The sequence below is a fragment of the Leptonychotes weddellii genome, chromosome 12, assembly GCF_054177405.1.
Source record: "Leptonychotes weddellii isolate Sample4059 chromosome 12, ASM5417740v2, whole genome shotgun sequence".
Classification (NCBI taxonomy): domain Eukaryota; kingdom Metazoa; phylum Chordata; class Mammalia; order Carnivora; family Phocidae; genus Leptonychotes; species Leptonychotes weddellii.
In genome coordinates, this window is record NC_138380.1 from 68,703,916 (window position 1) to 68,724,796 (window position 20,881).

A 20,881-nucleotide genomic window follows, 5' to 3' on the forward strand; every position below is an offset into this window, starting at 1 on the left:
AGGTCAGTAAACTACCCAAACTAGTAAGTTCCTCTATCTGTAACAAACCAGATCTTACCAAAGACGCTTTCAAACGAAACCATGTGTATAGTGGACTAAATTTCATGTTAACCAAGAGAAGAATGGGACAAGGGGTACATTACCTCAGTGACTCAAAAGCCTCTGGAACCAACTCTACAGGTTTGGGTAGAGGCCCAGAAATCTCTCTGTAAAAAGCATTCCAGGTGATTTTTAACTTCAGGCAGGTTAGGGAAACATGTTAGAGTATCACAGAAGAGGTTTCTCTGCAGGAAGTGAACACTTTCTAAAATACCCGTCTTTAGACCTTTAAAAACCACCAACCGAATGATTCTAAAAGCCATCGCAGTGTAGTATATAAAATTGTACTAGTGAGGAAAAAGGTCCACAGTATAGAATGGGAAGAAGAAATCTGTTAGGGATATATCAAGTGCCACAGAAGCCAACTCAATGTTTTCACAAAGAAACAATAAACCAGTCTTACCAAATTCAGAAGACAGGAAAATTTAAAGGATGTATACAACCAGTAAATACACTGTAATCTTGATATAGAACATTGCTACAAAAACGGCCCCCAGTAAATGCACCTACTTATCTACATTTATAAAATGACTTTGTTGTTTTCTCATATCAAGAGATGACACTTTCCCCCCACTCCTTGAATCTAGACTACTGTTACAACTTTTCACCACTAAAATTCAAATTAAGTAATATCCTGTGACTTCAGAGCCTAGGCCTCAAGAGGCCTTGCAGATGCTACCTTTCTCTCTTAGAACACTCCCACTGCCAAGTACCCAAGGCAAGGCTAGAATACTGAATAATCAGACCACATGGACAGAGTCCCAGGTACCAAGTCCTCAGGCTGCAGGGGAGGCATCTTCAACTTTACAGCCTCGGTCCAGCACCCTGATGAATGCAGCTGCATAAATAAACTCCAGCAAGACCAGAAGAACTATCCACAATCAACTGATAAAATCATGAGAAATAATAAATTGATTTAAGACAGTAAGTTTTGGGTGGTTTTTTTTTTTTACACAGTAATACATAACAGACCAGAAAGCATAAGGTCAAACAGGAGTAGATTAGTTATCCAAACACGAAATAAGAAGCTACATGACTGAGAACTTTATTTTCTATTTTGAACAGCAGGAAAAAAACCTGTAAAATCCTGAGAATTTGATTCAGCAATCTTCTTCAAGTCACCAACTCTAATTTTAAAAATAAGTGCTTTAATTTTATATTCACAAAACTAAGTTCAATATACTATAATGAATTTTGTTAGGGTTTTTCTGTGTGTGCTTCAAAGTATAAACCTCCCTCTACTGTCCAACAGAAGCTCTACTTTTGATGACCATTAAATTGTAGTGGTCTTTCCCATCAAACACAGTAGGCTTGTATCCCTGTGGTGAATGTGGAAGGCAAGGATTTCAGGGAAGTTAACATCTTATCATGTATTCCATACCCTTTGGCAACTAGAAATGTTAAAGTGCTTGACAGACCCTACACAATGATGTTCAGAGAGAGGATTTATAACCTATATAGGTAACCAACAAAAATACTGTAAGAGTAAGACTTGCATTATTAAAATTTGTAGATTTGCATTGTTGAGGCTTATCTTCAACTTTTGCATAGTTCCATATTTCATTATATCAATTTGCATTGCTACTGCAACAGAGGAAGCTTAAAAATCCTATTTTTATCTTCCTATGTGAGAATAAATTTAGAGAGCATGATTCTACTAATTTCTACATTTAACAAGTTTCCTTAAAATACTCCTTCATATCTCACATCACCAACCCACTCTCCACACCCAGTTTAATATTTTTATAAATGCTAAATAAATGATTAGTCTCTAAAGATGAGCAGTGTTCATCAGCTGCATCATATCATGGAAAGCCTGAAACACCAGCAGAACTAGCTTTTCCGCATCAGTCTCTGGACAGGATTTCCAGGCTGAACAGGCCACAACAAACCTGTGAAGCACAAATAAAAAATGAGTAAGTACTATGCAAAAATCACAACACAAAGAGGCTCCAAATGGTGACGATGAATACAGCCATGACCTTTACTCCATCTAGCTATTCACATATCAAGTGTGAATTCTTGCTGACATTAGGTAAATGTAACTGGACACAACTGAAGGTAAAGCCATATGTATACATAATGCTAGAAATACCTAATCTGCGTGACTGGAGACTAAGGACAAAAGGAACAAAAAATTAGCCAGAGCTCAAGAGTGCTTTGGAGTAGGTCTTACTCTGTTCAACCAACCCACCCACCTCTTCCTAAAAACAAGAACAACAGAAAACCTTCCTAACATTCCCTAATGTAATGAGTTTAAGAGTGAATTCACGCAACTGTTTGCACTGAAACTTGAACTATTTGGGAAGGGTATGTGCTATGGTGAGCGCTGTGAATTGTGTAAGACTGTTGAATCACAGACCTGTACCTCTGAAACAAATAATACATTATACGTTAAAAAAAAAAAAGAAGAAGATGATGATAGCAGGAAGGGAAGAATGAAGGGGGGAAATCGGAGGGGGAGATGAACCATGAGAGACTATGGACTCTGAGAAACAAACTGAGGGTTCTAGAGGGGAGGGGAGTGGGGGTATGGGTTAGCCTGGTGCTGGGTATTAAAGAGGGCACGTACTGCATGGAGCACTGGGTGTTATACGCAAACAATGAATCATTGAACACTACATCAGAAACTAATGATGTATGGTGCTTAACATAATTTTTAAAAAAAGTAAAAAAAAAAAAATATATAGCGCCTGAAGACAGTTCAAAAAGAAAAAAATAGAGAAAGGGTAAGAGGAGAGAGAAGATGTTTCTAGAAAAGCCAGACAGAAACTCTCTTGGGACAGGTCATGCCTTCCACCATCTCCCAAGCTCTCAAAGACCTCTGAGAAGGGATGGCTGGACTATGTGAATGAGGACCTTCCAAGCCTTTCTACTAATTTCATATTATCTTGTTCTCCACCTACCAAATTACAGTATTTTCTTTCTCTTTCCACAAACCTCATACAACACAAATGAAGTGCATCTGAATTGGAAAAACATTCTTTTTTTGAACATAAATTAATTTACTTAGTCTCTTGGTCACATCAGTACTATCTATGACTACACGAAGCACCACATATTTATAGGCAATCAAATTTTATCTGAACTTAGCATAAAACACCTTGGGTAGAACAAGTATGTTAAAATGTGTACTGGGTTCTGAGGATGATGATGGTATGTCACTGAGCAACTTTAAATGGTGTTCTGCACAAAACACCTAAAGGACTGATTTCACCAAGTGTCCCAAAAACAGGATAGCGAAAAAAACATACATTAAATACCTAATAGCCTTACCTGTCATCTCTGATGTGGTAGAAAAATCCATAGCCATTGTGGACCATGGGAACCACCATTCCCAGGATTCTTAAATAACCAATCAGACTTGTTGAGAGAACAAAGTTTCCACCTCCTCCACTGTGTGGCATAAAGAGAGGATATTTTACTAGGCTGACAGAAACTTATATTGCTTCTGAAGAGCTTTTAATCATCAGAAAAAAGGATTTGACGGATCAAGTTATAAAACACTACATTATATTACCTTTTGGAGAAAAGTGGGTCTGTAAAGAGTTCTGGAACAGGAAGACCTTCCTCTTTTGCTATGAGTAAAAGACCTAAAAGATGACGGTCAAATCCTGCAATGAAACCCCAAGTATGAAGGTATAAAAAATTTTTCAACATGAGACAATTTTTTTAAAGTCAGAATAATTCCAATGTAGGTACCTTTTCCAGCTGAAAAATCTTTCATCATTTTATTATGTTTTGCAAAAGCTTGTAACATCTTCTGCTGCCGCTCAAAAAGCTGAGTTAAAAATCAAGACGTACTTCAGTAAACTATTAAGAAACCAAATTTAAAAAACCCTGAATTCAACATAATTGAACATAATTTGGGTAATCTGAGAGAGAAAAGATTTCTAGAAAGATATTAAGACACATGCTTCTAGGGCGCCTGGGTGGCTTAGTTGTTAAGTGTCTGCCTTCGGCTCAGGTCATGATCCCGGGGTCCTGGGATCGAGTCCCACATCAGGCTTCCTGCTCAGAGGGAAGCCTGCTTCTCCCTTTCCCACTCCCCCTGCTTGTGTTCCCTCTCTCGCTGTGTCTCTCTGTCAAATGAATAAATAAAATCTTTTAAAAAAGAAAGACACATGCTTCTATATATTTTCCTTACTTCTACTGCCTTTTCTTTCCTATATTGTCCTTCATCTTGATGATTTCTTTCCAGGAAAGGAAAATAGGAACTTGTGGGCAGCACTGAAGTGATATTCGTTAAGTGTCAAAACAGAAGCAACTAGGATTTCAAAACTAACACAGAGCTGTTCAAAAACGGTAACGGAACAGTTCTATGATATTAAAATAAATGAACCTATATATAACCGTGTCTATCAAAACTAAAGAACAAATATGACACCAAAACAGCAGTGGGAAGGAACTACCCTACTGTTTAAATGGTTTAAAAAGGAGAAAAAAAAAAAAAAAGGACAGGGGCACCTGGCTGGCTTGGTTGGTAAGGGATGCAATTTCTGATCCCAGGGTTGTGAGTTTGAGCCCCACAATGGGTACAGAGACTGCTTTAAAAAAGTATAAAACAAAACACAACTGTTCTGGTTCTAATACATGAAAACAAGAATCTGTGATTTCAAAAACTTTCAACCATATCAAGAAAAGCTTCCTTTGAAGGCACTTTGGGACAGTCTGCACTTTACTGGTGTTATTCTAAAGGTAGATCAATAATAGTAAAATATTCATGGTATTAAAGATACTTTGCCTAGAAAGTGACACAAAGGGGCTTCTTCTCAGGTCTTTCCTGTTTCATATTCTTTCCAAGTATACACTTCACTGGTAAATGAATGAATGCTTTGAAAACTCGAGGGACAAATATCTGCAAGTATTTTACTGATCCAGGGGAACTGAAGCAGAGAAGTAGTTATTCAAGGACTAAGATTCCTTTAAAGAAGTAAATAATTACTGTGCATTTTTTTCCTTTCAATACTCACACCAGTAGAAGGATCCTGCATGGACTGGCACCACCCGAGCGCTTCTACTGTACACGTGCGCATAGTCTCTGTTCGGCCATGGTAAAAATACCTTGTCATAGCAGTCTCATAGCAGCTGCCAGGGCTACAAGAAAAAAAAAAAAAGAACACGTCATAAGAAAGAAAATGCTCAAATATTATTACAAAGAAAGCTTACCTAATAAAGCCGGCTTTGGTCAGAGACTAAGTTCTACACTACAGACCACTGTTTAGACATTCAATAACAAAGAGACTACTTTCAGTAATCCAAGAGTAAAAAGTACTCTGATCCACAGGACCTGGTACAATACGGGCTGTTTCAAATGCTTGGCTGGGGTCAGGTTCTGTAAGAGCAGTGTGTCTGTGGCAGGTGGCCTCCAAGATGCAACCCCAGTGATCCCTGCCTCCTGGTAGTGATACTCTGTGTAACTCCTCAGTTTGAGTATGAGATGGACCTTGTGATTTGCTTCTAATGAAAAGAACAGGACAAAAGTGATAAGATACCATTTCTGAAATTAGGTTACAAAGAGAGATCTTACTTGGTCTCACTTTCTCAGCATGAGGAAAGCCAGCTGCCATGCTGGAAGGTGCCCTACAGAGAGGCCAGGATGGTGAGAAACTGAGGGAGGCCTCTGGAAAATAACCTGAAAGGAACTGATCTCTGCTGGTAATCACAGGAGAGCTTGGAAGCAGATCCCCTCTGAGGAGCACCTTCAAATGAGAAAAGAGCTGAATGACACTCTAACTACGACTTCAGGAGCCCTGAAGTCAGAGGCACCCAGCTAGCCTGCACCTGGGTTCCTGTGAGACAGAAAATATGAAATAACATTTATTGTTTTCTGCCACTAAGTTTGTGGTAACTGTTCCACAGCAATAGATAATACAGAGTCCTTGGCCTTTAGTTCCTTCATACACTACATGAATGACTACAGAATGAAGTAAAAGCATTCTCTAAGAAGTTCCCAAGAGTGCTGACTGTTTTCCTGGATTAAAGAATGATGTAAACGATTTTAGATATAGAGCTCTCTTACTTAACATTCTTATTCCTGGTGGTTGGAATTCAGAGTTAAAGAGATCAAATGGATGAGAGGAAAAGATGTGAACATGGGCAATAAGAAGGCTCAAACAGAATTACTAAGCCTCTTCTGCCCAGTGTGTCTATATGGCTGTCTCCCTGAGCTGAAATAGTATCCTTTTAAAGTACGAAGGAGAAAGTGTAAATAAAAACTTAACACTAACATTCTTTAAAAAAAAAACAACAGACTAAAAATAAAAGCAGTAAGTAAAAATATCACTGCTCCATAACCTCTAATAAAAAAATAGATCTTGGTTATGATCACCAATGCTTACTAAAACCATTAGGTAAAAAACTCAGGGAGGAAACTTTATAATGGACATTGGCTAACAAATCCACTCTTAATCTCAACAGGATGAAACAGAAAACAAATGACATTAATTATTTGACTTACTATGGTAAAAAAAATAATAAAAATAACTGATTCTTACTCTCAAGTGTCTAGATCTAACTCTGAGCTTATAGGAAACATGCGAGACAGAGCAACATGTTTAATAGTTATTTTTATTTGACTTAGAAGGCAAATGCATAAAACAATAATATAAACTTGTATCAATGGGCAATGTATAAAGACGTAATCTGTGGCAAAATAAAGAGTACAGAGATGTACAGAAGCAGAGTTTTGTATACTACTAAGCTGTTATTATTCAAACAAGGTTGTTATAAATATAAAATATGAATTGTATTCTCCAAGGTAATCATGAATAAAATAGATTAAAAATGTGAAGAAAAAGAGGGGAGTCAAAATAGTACATTATAAAAAAAATCAAGCAAATTAAAAAAAAAAGGTAGTGGAAGAATTTAGAAACAAAAACCAAATAAGACCTACAGAAAACATAGGTAGGTGGCACAAAAATATCTCTTTATCAGTAATTATTTTAAATGTAAATAGATTAAACTATTCAATCAAAGGCAGAGATTGACAGGATGGATTAAAAAACCCATAATCTATCTATATGCTATCTACAAGAGATTCACTATAGATACAAAGACTTTAAGAGGTTAAAAGTAAAAGGACGAAAAAAGATACTCCATAAAAATAGTAAGTACAAGAGTTGGAGTGGCTATATTATCAGACAAAATAGATTTTAAGTCAATAGGGTTAAGAGGCTAACAGAACATTACATATTAATAAAAGGCTTAATTCATCAAGAAGAGATAACAATTATAAAAATATATACACCTAAAAAGAGCCCTAAAACACATGATGGAAGTACTGGCAGAATTAAAGAGACAACCAGACAGCACTCCAATGGCAGTTGGAGACTTTAATATCCAACTTTCAATAATGGAGATAGCCTGGGGAGCCTGGGGAGCCTGGGTGGCTCAGTCGTTAACCGTCTGCCTTCGGCTCAGGTCATGATCCCAGGGTCCTGGGATCGAGCCCCACATCGGGCTTCCTGCTCGGCAGGAAGCCTGCTTCTCCCTCTCCCACTCCCCCTGTTTGTGTTCCCTCTCTCGCTGTGTCTCTCTGTGTCAAATAAATTTAAAAAATAATAATAATAATGGAGATAGCCCATGTAGATAGGGGATCAATAAGTAAACAGAGCACTTGAACAACAGTATAAATAACCAGACCTAACAGACATATAAAGAACATGCCACTTCATAAAAGAATACAAATTCTTCTCAAGTGTACATGGAACACTTTCCAGGAAAGACCACTGAGTAGGCCACAAAACAAGTCTCAATAAATTTAAAAATACTGAAATCATACAAAGTATCTTCTTCAATGGAATGAAGCCAGAAATCAGTAACAGAAGAACAACTGGAAGATTCACAAATACGAAGACATCCAACAACACACGAACAACCAATTGGTCAAGGGAGAAATCACAAGGGAAATTAGAAAATGCCCTGAGATGAATGAAAATGAAAATGCAACCTACCAAACCTTATAGGATGAAAAGTGTTCAAAGGGAAGTTTATAGCTGTAAATAACTGCATTCGAAAAAAAAAAAAAAATCACAAATCAATAGACTAAGTGCACACCTTAAGGATCACAAATCAATAGACTAAGTGCACACCTTAAGGAACTGGAAAAAAGGGGCGCCTGGGTGGCTCAGTTGGTTAAGCGACTGCCTTCGGCTCAGATCGTGATCCTGGAGTCCCAGGATCGAGTCCCACATCGGGCTCCCTGCTCAGCGGGGGGTCTGCTTCTCCCTCTGACCCTCTTCCCTCTCGTGCTCTCATTCTCTCTCTCTCAAATAAATAAATAAAATCTTTAAAAAAAAAAAAGGAACTGGAAAAAAGGAGAGCAAAGTAGAACCAAAGCTAGCAAAAGGAAGAAAATAATTAAGACTAGAGATAACCAAAATATAGAAATTAAAAGTTAACTAAACTTGGTTCTTTGACAAGATCAACAAAACTGACATTTAGCTACAATGATTAAGAAAAAAAAGGGGGAAAACTCCAATTACTAAAATTAGTTATGAAAGAGAGGGCATTACTGCCTTTACAGAAATAAAAAGGATACGAGAATACTATGAACAACCATATACCAATAAACTGGATAATCTAGATGAAATAGACATATTCTGACAAAACACACCAACTACCAACTCTGACTCAAGAAAGAACAGAAATCTGACTGGACCTACTGTAAGTAAGGAAATGAAAATGTAATAAAAAACCTCCCAACAAACAAAAGTCCTGGACCACATGACTTCATTGATGAATTCTAAGACTCAAAAAATTAACACCAATCCTTTTCAAATTCCTCCAAAAAACTGAAAAGGAAGGAACATTTCCTAACTCATAGTGAGGCCAGCATTACCCTGATACCAAAAACAAAGACACACATTTTTCCAAAGAAGACATACAGATGGCCAACAGACACATGAAAAGATGCTCATCACTCATCATCAGGGAAAAAGGAGACAAAACTACAATGAGATACCATCTCACACATGTCAGAATGGCTAACATCAACAATACAAGAAACAATAGATGTTGGTGAGGATGTGGAGAAGGGGAACCCTCTTGCAGTGTTGGTGGGAATGCAAACTGGTGCAGCCACTCTGGAAAACAGTATGGAGGTTGCTCAAAAAGTTAAAAATAGAACTACCCTACCATCCAGCAATCGCACAACTGGGTATTTATCCAAAGGACACAAACACAGTGATTTGAAGGGGCACATACACCCCAATATTTACAGCAGCATTATCTACAAAAGCCAAATGATGGAAACAGACCAAATGTCCATTGGCTGATGAATGGATAAAGATATGGTATGTACAGATTACTCAGCCATAAAAAAGAATGAAATCTTGCCATCTGCAATGACCTGGATGAAGCTAGAGAGTATTAGGCTAAATCAGTCAGTCAGAGAAAGACAAATACCATATGACTTCACTCATATGTAGAATTTAAGAAACAAAACAAACAAGCAAAGGGTCGGGGGTGGGAGAAGAGAAGGAGGCAAACCAAGAAACAGATTCTAACTATAGAAAACAAACTGATGGTTACCAGAGGAGAAGTACATGGGGGATGGGTCAAATAGGTGATGGAGATTAAGGAGTGCACTTGCTGTGATGAGCACCAGCTGTTGTATGGAAGTGCTGAATCACTAAATTGATTCTGAAACTAATACCACACTGTGTTAACTAATTGGAATTTAAATAAAAGCTTTAAAAATCAGATATTACAAGAAGACACAATAGACCAATATCCCTTTATAAATAAAGATGCAAAAATTACTAACAAACCAAATTCAGTAGGATATTAAAGGGACAATACACCACGCCCAAATGGGATATATCCTAGGAATGCAAGGGTGGTTCAACAAATGAAAATCAATGTAATACTCCTTGACACAGGAAAGCATTTGACAAAATCCAACACTCCCCCATAATAAAAACACTCAATATACTGGGTATAGAAATAAACTTCCTCAACATGATAAAGGATATCTATGAAAAACTCACAGCTAACATCATACTCAATTGTAAAAGACTAAAAACTTTCCACCTAAAGTAAGTAATATGACAAGGATAATTCAGCGTACTATTGGGTGTTCAAGCCAAAAGAAATAAAAGGCATCCAAATTGGAAAGAAAAAAGCAAAACTATCTCTATTGACAGATGATTTGATCCCAACTCTACAAAATACTATTAGAATAAACAAATTCAACAAAGCTTAAAGACACAAAACCAACACACAAAAATCAGCTGCATTTCCATACACTAGCAATGAATGACCTGAAAAGAAAATTAAGAAAACAATTCCATTTACAACAGCATAAAAAAGAATAAAATTCTCAAGCTTAAACTTAACCAAAGAAGCAAAAACACTATACACTGGAAACTACAAAACACTGCTTAAAGAAATTTTAAAAAACATAAATGGAACAGGGCTCTGTGTTCTTGGATTGGAGACTATTTATCATTAAGGTGACAATGCTACCCAAAGCAGTCTAGAGATTCAAAATTCCAACATTTCTGCAAAAATGGAAAAACGAATCCTAAAATTCATAGCCAAAACAATCTTGAAAAGAAGAACATAGGTGAAGGACACACACTTTTGGATTTCAAAACTTACTACAAAGATACAATAATCAAAATAGTATGGTACTGACACAAGAAGAGACATATAGACCAATGAATAGAATTGAAAGCCCAGAAATAAATCTTTACATCTATAATCAACTGATTTTAAACAAGAACATCTAGATCATTCAATGAACAGTCTCTTCAAAAAATAATGCCAGGAGGGTTAGCCTGGTGATGGGTATTAAAGAGGGCACATATTGAACGGACCACTGGGTATTATACGCAAACAATGAATCATGGAACACTACATCAAAATGGTGTATGTATGGTGATTAACATAATAAATTTTAAAATAACAAAATTAAAAAAAAAATGATGCCAGGAAAACTGGATATCCACTAGCAAAAGAATGAAGTTGGACCCTTACCACACACTATACACAAAAATTAATTCAAATAGTATCAAAGATAGGTGCCTGGGTGGCTTAGTCAGCTAAGTGTTCGACTCCTGATTTTGGCTCAGCTCATGATCTCAGAGTCATGAGATCAAGCCCCGCATTGGGCTCCATGCTAGGCATGGAGTCTGCTTAAGATTCTCTCTCTTCCACTCCCTCTGCTCCTCCACCTCCCCCACTGCTTGTACTCTTGCTCTCTCTCTAAAAGAGAAAGAAAAAAACATATCAAAGATATAAAGAGCTAAAACCATAAAACTCCTAGAAGGTAATATAAGGGTAAAACTTCATGACACTGCGGGGTGCTTGGGTAGCTCAGTCAGTTAAGCCTTCAGCTCAGGTTATGATCTCAGGGTCCTGCGATTGAGCCCCGCATCAGGCTACCCACTCAGCAGGGAGCTTGCTTCTCCCTCTCCCTCTGCCACTCCCCCTGCTTGTGCTTTCCCGATCTCTCTGTCAAATAAATGAAATCTTAAAAAAAATAAAAATAAATAAAACTTCATGACATTGGATTTAGCAATGATTTCTTGAATATGACAACAAAAGCATAGGCAACAAATGAAAGCAAAATAGATAAACTGTACTTCAAAATTAAAATCACTGTGCAAAGTATACCACCAAGAAAGTGAAAAGAAAATCCACAGAATGGGAGAAAATACTTGCCAATCACATATCTGATAAGGGTTTCATATCCAGAATACATAAAAAACTCTTACAATTCAACAACAAAATGACAACCCAATTACCAAAAGCACAAAGAACTTTTATCGACAGTTTGCCAAAGGAGATATACAAATGGCCAATCAACATATGAAAAGATACACAACCTCAGTCAATAGGGAAATGCAAATAAAAACCACAAGGAGATACTACTTCAAAACTAACAGTTATAACTTTTTTAATGAAAAAAATAAGTGTTGGCAAGGATATGGAATAACTGGAACCTTTGTATACTGCTGGTGGGAATGTAAAATGGTACAGCCATGGTGGAAAATAGTTTGGCAGGTGCTCAAAGAGTGAAAAAGAATTATCACACAACCCAGCAATCCCACTCCTAGGTACAGACTCAAAAGAAATTAAAACAGGGACTCAGATATTTGTATGTGAATGTTTACAACAGCCTTACTCACAATAGCCAAAAGGTGGAAATAAAACAAGTGTCTATCAACAGACGAATGGGTAAAGAAAATGTGATACATCTACATAGTGGAATATTTAGCCATAAAAAAGGATGAAGTTCTTATTTTACAATATGGATGAACCTTGGAAACATTATCCTAGGTTAAATAAATCAAAGACAAAAAGACAAATATTGCATGATCCCACCTAGAGGAAATATCTAGAACAGGCAAGTTCAGAGACAGTGAAAGTAAATTAGAGATTACCAGGGGCTGAGGCAAAAGGAGGAGTAAGAAATTACTGCTTAATGGATATAGTTTCTCTATGGGGCAATGAAAAAATTTTGCAAATAGACGGTTGTGATGGTTGCACAACACTGAGAATGTAATTAATGCTACTAGATTATACACTTAAAAATGGCTAAAATGGAAAGTTTTCTTTTATATATATTTTATCACAAGAAAAAAAAAGATAATCAACTGCTTAATGCAAATAGTAACAGTGTATTGTGAGGCTTACTACATATGTAGAAGTATAACATACAACAACAACAGCACAAAAAACAGGAGAAGCATTCTGTTTTAAGTTTCTTATGTTACACTTCAAGTGGAAAATGTTACTTGACGGTAGACTAGGGTAAGTTAATCGGGTAAGTTAAAGATGTATTTTATAAACCTCAGTGCAACTACTAAAGACAAAATGAAACAAAACAAAAGAGTACACCTGACAATGGAGATAGAATGGAACAATTAAAAAAAAAAAACACTATGAGTTCAAAAGAAGATAAAAAAAACAAAAATCAGATATGGTAAAAAGAAAAGAAAGAGCAATACGGTAGACTTAACCCCAACCTTACTGATAATTATACTGAATGCAAATGACCTAAATATCCCATTTAAAGACACGTATTCTCAGACTGGATATTTAAAAAGCAAGATCATGGAGCTTCTACTTCTGCCTAGGATGTAGAAAGTCACAACATACCATCTCTCCTATCCTAAAAATTAGTAAAGACTGGATAATCTATAAAAACATGAACCCATGAGGAAACTGAGGCTACAAGAAAACCAAGTGATTTGAATTCCAAAGAACAGTAAAACCTCTCTTAGAAGACAGCAGACACTTTAGGTGATGAAAAACAAGACTGTAAAAGTGTCACACATCAAAACTCTAATACACTGATGATGGAAGTCCAAATTAGGACATGGTGCCACTTGGGAAAAAAGTCAGGAAAAAGACTGGGGAGTGAGCATGGACTAGCTATGCTAAAGATATACCCTTGGACTTCAAGACTCTGAAAATGGAAAATGAGTGGTTCTCACCGTCCATAAAATCTATAATAGGCCAGCTGAAGTCCAAGCTGAATAAATGTATCAGGGTGAAGCATCTTCTTCTTGGTTAGCTTTTTGCCAAAAGATGTAAAGGCATACACCACAACCTGCAGATCAGATGCCTAACAAAAAAAATTAAATGGGAAAAGTGAAAAATCAGCCAAGAAGAACACCCCAAAGATAACCAAATCATCATTTGCATTAATCATTACATATAAAAAAATTAAAGGTATCAAAGCTATAATTTAAAATATTTTAATGTTGTTTGGGCACCTGAGCCCAGTCAGTTAAGCATCAGACTCTTGATTTCAGCCCAGGTCATGATAACAGGGTCGTGAGATCGAGCCCCATATCTGTCCGTGCTCAGCGGGGAGTCTGCTTGAGATTCTTATTCCGCCTTCTCCTTCTGCCACCACCCACCCCCCACCATGCTTGTGCTCTCGCTCTCTAAAATAAATAAATCTTTAAAAATAAATAAGTAAAATGTTTTATGTTATCATGCTTGGATGATAGCCAAAATTTTTATGTGGTAGTTAAAAGAAGAAGCATTAGTATCTAAGAAAGAAAAGTTAAAAATCTACCTGCTTGAGATATTGGGCTTTAGCTTGATTAATGTCGTTTAGTATTTTATCATCCACAGTGAAAACAAGCTCCTCTGGAAGTGATAGATCCCGTACTTTTTCTGAACCCTAAAAACAGAGAAAAGACTTAAAAATGTTAAATCAAAAGACTATTAAGGAAAAAAACTGGGGGCGCCTGGGTGGCTCAGTTGGTTAAGCTACTGCCTTCGGCTCAGGTCATGATCCTGGAGTCCCGGGATCGAGTCCCGCATCGGGCTCCCTGCTCGGCAGGGAGTCTGCTTCTCCCTCTGACCCTCCTCCCTCTCATGCTCTCTGTCTCTCATTCTCTCTGTCTCAAATAAATAAATAAAATCTTAAAAAAAACAACAACAACAACAACAAAAAAAAACTGGGTGTCGGAGCCACTGCCGCCAAGTCTGATGCCCGCCCGCCGAACATGCACTCCCAATTCCTTTTGGTTCTAAGTCCAAAATGGCAACTCTCAAAGATCAGCTGATTCAAAATCTTCTTAAGGAAGAACATACCCCCCAGAATAAGATTACAGTTGTTGGGGTTGGTGCTGTTGGCATGGCTTGTGCCATCAGTATCTTAATGAAGGACTTGGCAGATGAACTTGCTCTTGATGTCACGGAAGACAAACTGAAGGGAGAGCTGATGGATCTCCAGCATGGCAGCCTTTTCCTTAGAACACCAAAAATTGTCTCTGGCAAAGATTATAATGTGACTGCAAACTCCAAACTGGTTATTATCACAGCTGGGGCACATCAGCAAGAGGGAGAAAGCCGTCTCAATTTGGTCCAGCATAACGTGAACATCTTTAAGTTCATCATTCCTAATATCGTAAAATACAGCCCAAACTGCAAGTTGCTTGTCGTTTCCAATCCAGTGGATATCTTGACCTATGTGGCTTTCCCAAAAACCGTGTTATTGGAAGCGGTTGCAATCTGGATTCAGCTTGGTTCCATTACCTAATGGGGGAAAGACTGGGAGTTCACCCATTAAGCTGTCACGGGTGGGTCCTTGGGGAGCATGGAGACTCCAGTGTGCCTGTATGGAGTGGAGTGAACATTGCTGGTGTCTCTCTGAAGAATCTGCACCCTGACTTAGGCACTGATGCAGATAAGGAACAGTGGAAAGAGGTTCACAAACAGGTGGTTGACAGTGCCTATGAGGTGATCAAACTGAAAGGCTACACTTCCTGGACCATTGGACTGTCTGTGGCAGATTTGGCAGAAAGTATAATGAAGAATCTTAGGCGGGTGCATCCAATTTCCCCCATGATTAAGGGTCTCTATGGAATTAAAGATGATGTCTTCCTTAGTGTTCCTTGCATCTTGGGACAGAATGGAATTTCAGATGTTGTGAAGGTGACTCTGACTCCTGAGGAGGAGGCCTGTTTGAAGAAGAGTGGAGACACACTTTGGGGTATCCAAAAGGAGCTGCAGTTTTAAAGTTTTATAATGTTCCACTTCACTGTCTAGACCACAACAGGATTTTAGTTGGAGGTTGTATGTATTGTCCTTACTATCTATCTGTTACTCAAGTAATATTAAAATGGCCTAAGAAAAAACATCTGTTTCCTAAAGTTCCAAATAGGAATGGTTCACCAAACCCTGCAGCTGTATCCTGATGCTGGATGATACCTGGCTTTGTAGCCCTAAGTTGGTTAACGTAAGTTAGCCCCACCATCTGCCAGTAATGCAGAGCTGCGGTTGCTCTTCACACCAGATGTGTGTTTACTGTGTGTTCTGTCACTTCTGGTTCCTTCCCCCAACACCCCACATGCCTAGTCCATCTTTTCCGGTCAGTCACGTCCTGGGATCCAATGTATAAATTCAGTATTGCATGTATTGTGCGTAACTGTTCTAAAGGATCTTATTTTCTGTACCATATATATCAGAATATAGTGTACATGGCCATATAATGTAAAAAGACAATGCAACCAACTATCCTAAGTGTCATACCAACTAAAATACCAAATAAATTTTGAACAGTGGAAAAAAAAAAGAAAAAAAATGAAACATTTTTTCTAACATACCTTCCATCTTCCTTCATTCTCAAAAATCTTCTCATCAACATAATGGCTGATGTTTACCATAGCCATTGCATCAAAAGGAGCATGCTAAAATGAAAATACACAAGATTTTGAATACTTTATGTCAACTTAAAACTTGACCCAATATTTTATTTTCAATTTCCCTCCCCTCCAATCTTAATACATACTAAAGTGCAGAATTCCAATGCTTCACCTAAAGACAAAGACACAGATATCCTGCAGCATAGTAAGTGACTGATGTATTTTATTTGCTGCAAAAGAACAAATACTTAAAGTTGGAAGCACCTAATTAGGGATCTTGAGGTAATGGGGAGGGGTGTAAAGCATCCATGAACAATCTAGAGAAAATAACTGCTATTTAAATTGGAAATGAAAGCAGGTATATGTGTGCAGTGCTAAGATGTTCTGAAATTTTAAAAGCACTGTGCAACAAGCAAAGGAGGATGACAGACTTTCTGAAGGCTAAACTGAGCATTCATATGAACTTTATCGGTAAACACATAGGCCACTAGGTGAGTATTAAAAAGCATAATCAGTTTGTGTTTCTGACTAGAAGAGTGTTCAGATGTGGCAGAAATAATTCTCAATGTTTAAGGAATGCTGGAAAGATGGTCTGAGTTACAGGAGTATTACAGGTTTGACAGCTATACTGAGACAAAGGAACTGGAGCTAGTGAATTTTTCCATCATTTATTCTGGAAGACAAACTTTTTCCCTTTTTTCTCCATGTCCTTTGGCGACAATTACATCAGACAGCTTTTTTCCTCCATGTTACTGCTATCACTTTACATTAAACAGTTACCATTCATGAACTGAATGTGGCACTACCAGCCCTGGAGAGAAAGAAGGGAGGCTTAAGATATGGACTAGCATACTTGGGTCCACATTCAGAGGAGCAAATTAGGTGTCTTAAGTATCACCCTAACATTACAGAGTTCTGTTGGCCTATCTCACAGCCCAGTGGAGCCTAGAAGTACAGTATGAATACTGTTACCAACTAGATAGCAGCCACAACATCAGGAAAGACTCTTGAGGGAGGTCAGAAGAAGATGCACGAGCAACTCACCCCATCTGTCCTTTGACATAATAATGAGACTCACAGGTCATTGACAAGCCCATTCTCTAACTGCATCTTACAATTTTACAAAGAATGTGCACAGATATCACATATTGTTTCATTTGAGACAGTAAAATTAATTTCTAACTCTTTTACTGGACCCAGTAAGGAAGAGCAAAACTGAAGGACAAAAGTCTCTCTGTGGTAATTCTACCTACCCATCTCATGGTGGAAAGCTAATCATTAATTTAAAGAAAAATGTTAGGAAATATGAAAACTTCATATGCTTTCCTGATGTTTTATTTGTTCATATAGTTTTTTTTTTTTATATGGAGACAATATGTATAACATACTTTTTAGGAATGAGGGCTTCAATCCTGTGTCCAAACTCTGCCATTTCCCAGTTGTGCAACTGTTGAAGTTACTTAATTCTTTAAGTAAACAGGCTCATCTATTAGTGGGGGTAATAATCATATAGTTGGTGTGAAAAATGATTTTAATAATGCTTATAAAGTGTTTCCTACAGAATGTGGACCACAGCAATAATCAGTAACTGCTGTTACTAATTTAATTGTTTATTACATGCTTCCTATGTGCCCTTCACAAAGCCAAATGATAAACCCTAGATGGGTAAGACAAAATAGTTGACCCCAGGATTTTAAATCTCAAGAGGGAAATGTAATTAACTACTACTGTAATCGCAAAGTACATATTTAAGCACCAGTGGAATAGAGCAGCAACATGGCATTGCATTTAGAACAGACCAACTTTTACAGTATACAATTCACCCTTGAACAATGCTGACCTCCGATGCAATCAAAATCCACATATAACTTTTCACTCCCCAGAACTAACTTAATTACTAATTGCCTATTGTTGACCAGAACATAACATTTGCCAATAACAAAAACAGTCAATTAACATGTTTTGTGTTATAAGTATTATGCACTGTATTCTTACAATAAAGACACAGAAAACAAAATGTTATTAAGAAAATCATAAGGAAGAGAAAATACATTTACTGTACAGTACAGGAGTAGAATAAGGCACCACACATCTCCTCATCCCCACCCAAAGTTAGCAAAGCTACCCAGGAATGTGGGAAACTTCATTTTCAAGCAGAGTCCAGGGAAAGGCAGAGAACTGGGGAAGGCACAGCACTGTTATCCTTCTGTCTAGGTTGCTTTCTCCACCTGACCCCTCCACATGGTTCTAACTCAGTTTCTGCTTGTGAGAAATGCTGGCAAGCTGCTCCCTGAAGTAGTTCTCTGCTTTAGAGAACTTTCAGCACCTCAGACAGCGCTCCTTCCTGCCTTGGGCTTTACAGCCCGCATTACTACCTGGTGCTATCCTGCCCCAAGTGTTCTCCTGGACCCCTGAGGGTGGAGGGGGGATGCAGATTATCATTCTGCAGTCCTTGGCCAACTGTGGACAATGACTGGTCTTGGCACCTCACTGAGAATCCCTCTCCAGAGCCGGTTCCTTCGCAACTTTTTGTTCAAGATCTCAGGGAACCAAACTCTGCACAGGTAGTGGGGTGAGGAGTACCACAAGCAGGTGAGAGCCTGCTGTTTCAGCCTTCTCAGCATTTCTCCGCCACCTTCCCTTTCCTTTTAGTCATTTGGCAAATTCTACCCTATTTTACAATCAAAATATAAAATACGCATTTATTGAAAAAAATCCATGTATTTAAGTGGACCCACACAGTTCAAACCCATGTTGTTCAAAGGCCAACTATATACACTTCACTAATGATGTTTTACACAGGTTACAAGGGAAACCAACATGGGATTTTTAAAATCAGATTATCTAGGGGAGATAATCAATTTTATAAATAAATGGGTGTTAATACATACACATAAAACATGTCCATACACTTACTACAAGAAAGATCTCATTTGTGCTGAGATATGTGTTCATTATGGGACCAATATTCTTTATTTAGATAACAAAGATCATTAAAGTTATTTTCATCCTGAATTTGAGCAAATAGCAAGAGTTTAGTACTATTAGTAAAAATCAAAGTAGTGCAATGTGGTTTTTTTGGGGGGGCGGGTTGAGGGCTGGAAGTGAGGAAGGCAAGTAAAATGATGAGTTCTTGATGATGAGAACAACTGAATCTTACGTAACAATATAACATCCACTTTGAACAATATACAATGAAACAAAATTCTCAAAATGAGAATAATACGTAAAAACTAGAGAGGAATAACTGCTCCATCAACTGATGAATGGGTAAAGAAGATGTGGTATACATACACAATGGAGTATGACTCAGCCATAAAAAAGGAAAAAGTTCTGCCATTTGGAACAACATGGATGGAGCTAGAGAGTATTATGCTAAGCTAAATGAGTCAGAGAAAGACAAATACCATATGATTTCACTCATATGTGGAATTTAACAAGCAAAACAAATGAGCAAAGGGAACAGTAAAGAGAAAGACAAAGAAACAAGACTCTTAACCAAAGAGAACAAACTGATGGTTATCAGAGGGGAGGTGGGTGGGGGTGAGCGAAAGAGGTGATGGGGATTAAGGAGTTCACTTGCAGTGATGAGCATCAGGTGATGTATGGAATTGTTGAATCACTATATTGTATACTTGAAACTAATATTACCCTGTGTGTTAACTGGAATTTAAACGAAGACTTAAAAAAAAAAAAAAAAAGACTAACTGCAAGCTATCTATATAATAATGGTCAATGAAACTATTAAACTAGGGAAGAGAACATGCACAGGAGGGAAAAAGTGAGACTAACATTAAGGTCTGAATCAGTAGATAGGAAAAGACCATTAAGATGGAGGCAGAGTCAGAATACGTATGAGGAGGGTAACTGACTGTAGCAGACAGGTCGAAGAGACATAGAGGAAGATGCTAAGAAGTAGTTAGCTACTTTATAAGGATAGTTTTCCAGGAAATAGTGAGGATATAAACCAGACTGAGAAAGTCAAGAAGAATAAAAGAAAGAACCCAAGAGAAGAAAACTGAGGCAATTAACAAGAAATATTTTGTCAACAATGAACTCCAAGAGGAAAGACAAATCTTTAAAAGGACTCATAGCAACCTTTCACTCTGATGAGTTACTATAATAGACATCTAGTTTTATTACCTGCTCATCAACCACTTCACCTTCTTCTGAGATTTTCCTGTAGGCAACCACCACACATCTGTGATGTTTTGGATGAGAATGATTCTACCCCCTAGATTGCAAGGTTTAACATGTGACCCAGGCCAGGTGAATAAGAGCACCTGACTCCTCAGAATGGGCACATGATAGACAAAGGCCAATAACAACCAGTGAGCATTATTCCTAGGACTTGTGCTGGAACCACTGGGGGGAAGGAAGGGAGGGCGGGGGTGGTAAGCTGTCCATTTGCATAGGGAACACTAATCTATGAAAGGAGCTGTGAAGACATGAGATTGTGGATACAACAATCACATGGGACATTCTACCTGAAGATGAAGTCAAACATAGGAAAGTAGTGCCAAAAAATGGAGAGAGACGGGCGCCTGGGTGGCTCAGTTGGTTAAGCGACTGCCTTCGGCTCAGGTCATGATCCTGGAGTCCCTGGGTCGAGTCCCGCATCGGGCTCCCTGCTCAGCAGGGAGTCTGCTTCTCCCTCTGACCCTAAC

The 20,881-nt window shown here is 37.9% G+C and overlaps 1 protein-coding gene and 1 pseudogene across 3 annotated transcripts in view; one reads left to right on the forward strand and one right to left on the reverse strand.

Annotated features, from left to right (window-relative positions):
- Positions 1–1,120: 1,120 nt before the first annotated feature.
- CROT (carnitine O-octanoyltransferase) overlaps positions 1,121–20,881 on the reverse strand; it is a 46,996-nt gene continuing 27,235 nt past the window's right edge. For all 3 annotated transcript variants that reach the window (XM_081800607.1, XM_081800609.1, XM_081800608.1), the window contains 8 exons: positions 16,176–16,259; positions 14,138–14,245; positions 13,548–13,678; positions 5,073–5,196; positions 3,802–3,880; positions 3,620–3,713; positions 3,376–3,495; positions 1,121–1,991 (listed from right to left, as the gene is read on the reverse strand). In XM_081800607.1, the coding sequence (XP_081656733.1) occupies positions 1,871–1,991; positions 3,376–3,495; positions 3,620–3,713; positions 3,802–3,880; positions 5,073–5,196; positions 13,548–13,678; positions 14,138–14,245; positions 16,176–16,259 (861 nt within the window). In that variant the 3' untranslated portion in view covers positions 1,121–1,870. The remainder of the gene's footprint in view (positions 1,992–3,375; positions 3,496–3,619; positions 3,714–3,801; positions 3,881–5,072; positions 5,197–13,547; positions 13,679–14,137; positions 14,246–16,175; positions 16,260–20,881) is intronic.
- On the forward strand, positions 14,559–15,603 carry LOC102733436 (L-lactate dehydrogenase A chain pseudogene; annotated as a pseudogene).